The 6,800-nt window shown below is 31.9% G+C and overlaps 3 protein-coding genes across 3 annotated transcripts in view; all 3 read left to right on the forward strand.

The window, feature by feature from the left end:
- LOC109586374 (uncharacterized) overlaps positions 1–356 on the forward strand; it is a 1,585-nt gene extending 1,229 nt beyond the window's left edge. Inside the window, exons 5-6 of the mRNA XM_020002559.1 lie at positions 130–182; positions 261–356. Coding sequence (XP_019858118.1) covers positions 130–182; positions 261–317 — 110 coding nt within the window. The 3' untranslated portion in view covers positions 318–356. The remainder of the gene's footprint in view (positions 1–129; positions 183–260) is intronic.
- A 2,167-nt stretch (positions 357–2,523) lies between these two features.
- Positions 2,524–3,554, forward strand: LOC109586376 (uncharacterized). The gene is made up of 6 exons (XM_020002561.1): positions 2,524–2,791; positions 2,845–2,922; positions 2,968–3,015; positions 3,058–3,111; positions 3,221–3,273; positions 3,386–3,554. The coding sequence occupies exons 1-6, from the start codon at positions 2,572–2,574 to the stop codon at positions 3,449–3,451; spliced, it is 519 nt and encodes a 172-aa protein (XP_019858120.1). The 5' UTR covers positions 2,524–2,571; the 3' UTR covers positions 3,452–3,554.
- A 123-nt stretch (positions 3,555–3,677) lies between these two features.
- LOC109586375 (uncharacterized) lies at positions 3,678–6,783 on the forward strand. Its single transcript, XM_020002560.1, has 9 exons — positions 3,678–3,702; positions 3,751–3,798; positions 3,856–3,909; positions 4,079–4,137; positions 4,662–5,374; positions 5,432–5,869; positions 5,918–6,328; positions 6,447–6,539; positions 6,636–6,783. Exons 5-9 carry the CDS (start codon positions 4,702–4,704, stop codon positions 6,704–6,706), a joined length of 1,686 nt encoding a protein of 561 aa, XP_019858119.1. The 5' UTR covers positions 3,678–3,702; positions 3,751–3,798; positions 3,856–3,909; positions 4,079–4,137; positions 4,662–4,701; the 3' UTR covers positions 6,707–6,783.
- Positions 6,784–6,800: the final 17 nt, after the last annotated feature.

The raw sequence follows: 6,800 nt of genomic DNA on the forward strand, positions 1-6,800 counted from the left end.
AAAAGTATGTAAAGTGTGTATGGAGATGATGCATAGAAAGTAACTGTGTGTCATTAATGATAGAATTGATTGTACATCTATGTGAATAGAGTCTATTAAGCATAATGTGACTTTGCTTTGAATCATTAGGTATTGATGTAGTATATGATGAACCAGTATCAATAATGCACAATGATCAAGAGGTAAGTATCTACATACACACACTTAAGAGTATCTTATTGTAATCAAGTGTGACTATTATATAAATTTACATTTGGTAGTACATGACAATAGATGAGACACATGAACAAATCAAAGAAGAAGAACTGTACATCTAACAGGAACAATAATAATAATCTTTTTAAATATAAAAATTGTTATTTTTTTATGTGAAATTAGCCAAAGCTAATAAAAAGAAGAGTAGGAAATAGAACAGAATTAAAGAGACTAATCAAATAAATTAATAAATCAGAATTAAAATTCACTGTCCAAATAAAATTTTATGTAAGAGATTGAGGTTGATTGTTTTACTTTAGTTGGGAAAGAGTTCCAGAGCTTTATAGTTGAAGGAAGGAAGGAATGTAGATAGGAGGACGTGCGGCAAAATGGGATGGCATAGTTTTGAGGACAGTAATGATGGAGAGACATTGGAGGAGGGGGAGGGTGTAGAGTCAAAGGAAGGGTAGAGTGAATTATTTATTTTATTTATTTTGTACATAAAATTTTATTAATAGTAGATTACTATGAGTATACACCTGTTACACCAGATGTCATAATTTCACTGCCAATAGTCATAAGGTCTCTTATGCTTGTTACTACTTTCTCAATAAAGTATAGCTTTCACAACATAACATGTGTCTAATATACTCAGTTATCATACTTATCTAATTGTGAGCGTATAACTATTAAGATTTATAGACTAGTGTCCAGTAAAAAATAAAAAAGAAAATTTGCAATAGGAACACAAAGCAGACAACAAAATTGTTACATTGCTTTGATGATATTATAGTAACAGATCTACTATCATTGCATAGTAAGCCCCAACACAAAATTTAAAATGTCCAATTTAATGGGTCATTGCTTAGATGACATATACGGGATGTTTATACAGCCCTAGATCTACATTCAAGCCCACACAACTTTCAGTTTGTTCATTATCTAGTTAGGCTCTCTGTTGAAGTAATGTGTGTCTGTTGTCTATTAGTAATACTGCTGTGCTTCATGAGTAATGGAATATTACTGGAGGCTAATGGAGAGTCTTGTACTGAAGGATTTATGGATTATAGTCTTCTACAGGGTAAAGCAATAAATCCAATGGGAAATTTACGTAATAACAGATTATCTAGCTATGAGAACCCTGTGGTGGATGTAGCAACAAGATGGATTATCATTGAGGACAACATAAAATTCACGTGTGCTACAGTTATAACAGAAGTATTGATTGGAGTTGATGTAAGGACAGTTAATGATAATATTGGTAGAAATTTATATCCAAAATTTGAAGCATGGGCTCCAACTAATCATACTGATGTGTACACTAGAGTGGAGTCTGTTGAAATTAGACTGACTCCTGATAACTTTACAACTAATGGACAGTATCGTTTCACTCTCCCTACTCCATTAAATGTCTCCAGTGGATACAGGATTGGTGTATATCAACCTCCTGATGACAGAAGTGTTGTTAGATTTCACTACATTGACCTACCAGGCTTTGTTGATCGTGATAGAACTGGAAAAGTACGATCAAATGGCATTAACAACAATGAAATTAGAATATCAGGAGGAGGTCGACATGTTGACTATGAAGAAGTTACTATACTAATACCTCCAATAGTACAGAATACAAGTATGTAATAAATCAATCATAATTGAATAGATCATTCTATCAATTTAGGTTGTTTTCCACAATTTGTACCTGATGTTCTAATCAATTCATTAAGTTATTTTATTACTGATTCATATTATGTTTCTGACACTAGAATATTTCCTGATATAAGGTTCACATGTCATAGTATTATTACTAACTGGATAGTTTATGGTCCTGGATTAGTATCAGTAATTAAAATAAGACATTCAAATAATCTCACTACTACAGCAGCAACATTGAACACTAGTGCTAGTAATGCTGTTAGCATATCTCAGAATTTATATAATTTTACTATGAGCAATGAGATAACAGTACAACCTGGTGATATACTGATGATTGAAAGTAACACTATACATCAGATGTTCTATCAAAAATACAATGGACCACACAATTACAGACTGGGGGACAACAATGAGTTAAGTGCATTAGATAACAATGACTATCCACTTATCTTAGTTGTAGTAGGTAAGAATATATAATAGCTTTTATTTGGCATTATAATTTTTTTCTGTTACCATATAGAGCCGTTCAATACGATAACATCATTATTTACTGCTACTTCAACAATTAGTGTACATACAAATACTGATCTTGCCTCATCAAGCAGCTATGGATTCTACTCCACAGCTGCTGCAACAATGGAATCAACAGAAAGTCCACAAAAATCTGCTACTACTTCAATAGGTAATATTCCAATAGATACTTTTAGTGCATTAACAAGCTCAATGATGAGTACACCAGTTAGTACATTACAAAGTACTGACAGTAATACACTAATACTAGCAGGAAGTATTAGTACAGTATTTATATTACTGGTAGTTACTATACTAGTAATATTAATAGTGAGTGTATTAGTGTGTAGGAGAAGATTGTATAAAACATCAAATGGAAATGATACTTTCAGTTCTGATGAAAGAAAAGCTGATATAAATCAACAATCAGATGGTAATGTTTATTATAATAAGTGTTTATTAAAACTATCAATTCAATTTATATAGTGCTAAAAATGGATGGAGGACAGAATATATTATTAGCATCAACAAATCCTGCTTATGGAGTAATTGGGGAACAAGAAAGTAAGATTAAACATACTATCTTAAAATATTAACATCATGACATAGACTGTAATACTGATGTATCTGCTAATCCTGCTTATGGTATTGCTGGAAGTAAGATAGACTTAATATATACATCTATCATATTGTTATTAGGATCTGGTGTCTCTGCTAATCCTGCTTATGGTGTTAACACTGAAGGAATAGAAAGTATGTACATGATAGATCTAGTGTATATGCATGGAGATAACTTGTAGAGAAATATTTGTGTTGCATGTGTGTATGTGTGTGTGAGTGACATAATTACTTTGAATTAAAGATATTGATCAAGTATATGATGAACCAAGAACAATGATGCATAATGAACAAGAGGTAAGTATCTTATAAAACTGAATTGAAGACCTGTCTAATACAATGCTTATATACTTCACAAAAAGTCGTACACCATGGCCTTTGGTAACTATTATATTAATTACATTGGTAGGATATTATAGTAACAGATGAGGCACATCAACAATTGAAAGAAGAAGAAGAAGAACTGTACATATAACAGGAACAATGTTAATGACATAAATATATCAATACTCACCTCTTTTTAGATCAGTTATAATAGCTGTTAATTTTGATTTCATGATTAGAAAGTAATAAACTAATAATCTATGGCCAGTTTCTTTAATAGCAATAAACTCTCCCATTTAATGTCCTCAATAATTTCAATTATTTATAGCACCAAATATAGATAAAATACAGAATACACTATTAGCATCAACTAATCCTACCTATATGGAGTTATTGGTGAAAGTAAGACCTATATATAAGTACAATAATGATATTAACATCATAACATAGGGTATAATACTGATGTATCTGCTAATCCTGCCTATGGTATTACTGAAAGTAAGATTAGACTATTATCTAGTCTGGCCCCACCTTAATTAATACAACTATCAATAGAATCTGGTGTCTCTGCTATTCCTGCTTATGGTTTTAATACTGGAGGAATAGAAAGTAATAGTATGTATGGAGTTGAGTGGAGAAGTAATTGTAAGAATAGTATAATATTTTTAATTGAGCAAATTTATTATGTTTTATGCGAACAGAGCAATGGCAATTTGTATGTACTGGTAATTGTTTAGATAAGTATTATTAAAAGGATTATTGTTGTATTGAACTATAGGTATCAATGAAGAATCATTAGTGTATGATGAACCAAGAACAATGTATCATGAACAAGAGGTAAGTTTTTGTACATACGTATAGAATACATCAGTACATGCAGTGTATTGAATGTACTGTAATCATGTATTTATTGTTAAATCAGTACCATCAGTGTTTTACTGATGTTTTTTAGCATATTCAGTCAATATATATTAGGTTAAAATAAGGCAAAATGAAGCATATGGACAAAGCAACAAACTGCACCTTCTTCCTTCTACAATGACATAGTCATGTGTGTACTATTATTTTTAATCAAAATAATCTAGTTAACATTGCTAAAACCAATAGCACTTTAAATGATAGCCACAAATGGTGCACACACCCACACACACACAATGTGTGAGATTCTGTGAGTTTTCAAGCAATTTCAACTGATGCAAACAAGACCAAAATCATCCATTGTAGTCTAGAGCTAGTATTTAATGTCAAAAACCATTGTAGGCTCCCCAAAATGGGCTTTTGATTTTGTTATAGGCATATCCCTTATGCCAACTTCTCTGTTTCTGACTAGAGTTGTTACTTATAACTCTCTTCCTTATTAGAGCTGGGTGTGGTTCACAGAATTTCTAAACTCTCGAAGAAATGTCTTCCTATCTTCTCGATCTTCTATTAGTAATACTGCTGTGCTTCATGAGTAATGGAATATTACTGGAGGTTAATAGAGAGTCTTGTACTGAAGGATTTATGGATTATAGTCTTCTACAGGGTAAAGCAACAAATCCATCAGGATCACGTAATAACAGACTAACTGAAAGCACTGCGACAAGATGGATTATTATTGAGGATCAAGAAGATGAGAACTTTATGAAGAGAGATATCATGTTTACTTGTGCTACAGTTGTACTAGAAATATTGATTGGAGTTGATATAAGGACAGTTAATGATACTGTTGGTAGAAATTTATATCCAAGATTTGAAGTATGGGCTCCAACTAATGATGATGATGTGTACACTAGAGTGATGTCTGTTGAAATCAGACTGACTCCTGATAACTTTACAACTAATGGACAGTATCGTTTCACTCTCCCTACTCCATTAAATGTCTCCAGTGGATACAGGATTGGTGTATATCAACCTCCTGATGACAGAAGTGTTGTTAGATTTCATTATGTTGACCTGCCTGGTGGTATTCATGGAGCAGGAAAAGTAAAATCAGGTAGAATTAATGATACTAACATTACAATAGCAGGAGGAGGTAAAAACGTTCACCACAAAACATGGAATATATTAATATACCCAATAGCTCAGAATACAAGTAAATAAATATTAATATTAATACTAATAATATTTTGTATGTATTTTATAAATGTAGGTTGCTTCACACAACCTATGCCTGAAAATATAGCTAACTTTATAAGCTTGATTACTGATTCATATTATGTTTCTGATACTAGAATATTTCCTGATATAAGGTTCACATGTCATGGTATCATTACTAACTGGATAGTTTATGTTCCTGATCAAGCTATGCCAGTAATTAAAATAGGACATTCAAATAATCTCACTACTACAGCAGCAACATTGAACACTAGTGCTAGTAATGCTGTTATCATAACTTCTCTTCTATATAATTTTACTATGAGCAATGAGATAACAGTTCAACCTGGTGATATACTGATGATTGAAGGTAATGCTACACATCAGATGTTCTATCAACAATACAATGGACCACACAATTACAAACTGGGGGACAACAATGAGTTAATTGCATTAGACAACAATGACTATCCACTCATCTCAGTTGTAGTAGGTAAGAATAACTTTTATTTGGCATTATTATTAATAATTCTCCCATTAGATCCCACATCAGTAATTACCACTGGTACACCTAATTACATTACAGCATCAACCATATCCTCAATAGCTACATCAGATACCACTTCATCTAGTAGTAGAATGGCAATGTATACTACTTCCTCACTAAGCACTACAGTGACTTCAACACCATCAGAACAAGGCAATGCAGGAAATGGTTTATCTACAATACTAATAGCAGCTATTAGTGCAGTCATTGTACTACTGGTAGTTACTATACTAGTAATATTGATTGTCAGTGTGGTGCTGTTTAGAAAAAAGAGGAAATTATCACTACCTATATCATCTACTAGGAATGATAGTAATAGTAGTCATGTTTATACTGATGTTAGTAGTACTGGGAATGATAAAGGAAGACTTGGTGCTGTAAACAATCCAAACTATCAACTACAAGGTATACATAATGGGAGCATTCATAGTAAATAATGTACTTTTACTACTAACACAACTATATAATTAATGCATGATTAGGTACATATCCTAAGTATGATAGTAATTTTAATTTTTTATAGTTTTATATGATGAAGCAAAACCTACATTGAATGTACATGATGATATGATTGCTAATGCTAGCTATGAACCTGCTACTGTCAGAGGAATAGAAAGTAAGACATGATGCTCACAATTATGTGATGATGGTGATCACCTAATGCAATGCTTTATTGTCAGTTATACAAGTAAAAATTTTGATTATTTTACAGGTGCTAATTCAGTACCAGTATACGAGGATCCAACTGTAACCAAAAATAGAAAACAAGAAGTACATAAATAAACACACTCTATAAATTAACAAACACAATAAGATCAAAGCACACAGACATACATGCAGTGTTATTTAGAATCATTGTGCATAAACAAAAACATTA

The sequence above is a fragment of the Amphimedon queenslandica genome, unplaced genomic scaffold, assembly GCF_000090795.2.
Source record: "Amphimedon queenslandica unplaced genomic scaffold, v1.1 AMPQUscaffold_12889, whole genome shotgun sequence".
NCBI lineage: Eukaryota > Metazoa > Porifera > Demospongiae > Haplosclerida > Niphatidae > Amphimedon > Amphimedon queenslandica.

Coding starts and splice junctions, on each gene's coding strand:
- LOC109586375 (XM_020002560.1), top strand. CDS start 4,702: ATGTCTTCCTATCTTCTCGATCTTCTATTAGTAATACTGCTGTGCTTC. Junction 5,375..5,431: donor CCCAATAGCTCAGAATACAA/GTAAATAAATAT, acceptor TTATAAATGTAG/GTTGCTTCACACAACCTATG. Junction 5,870..5,917: donor ACTCATCTCAGTTGTAGTAG/GTAAGAATAACT, acceptor TTCTCCCATTAG/ATCCCACATCAGTAATTACC.
- LOC109586376 (XM_020002561.1), top strand. CDS start 2,572: ATGATGAGTACACCAGTTAGTACATTACAAAGTACTGACAGTAATACA. Junction 2,792..2,844: donor TATAAATCAACAATCAGATG/GTAATGTTTATT, acceptor CAATTTATATAG/TGCTAAAAATGGATGGAGGA. Junction 3,274..3,385: donor TGATGCATAATGAACAAGAG/GTAAGTATCTTA, acceptor TTACATTGGTAG/GATATTATAGTAACAGATGA.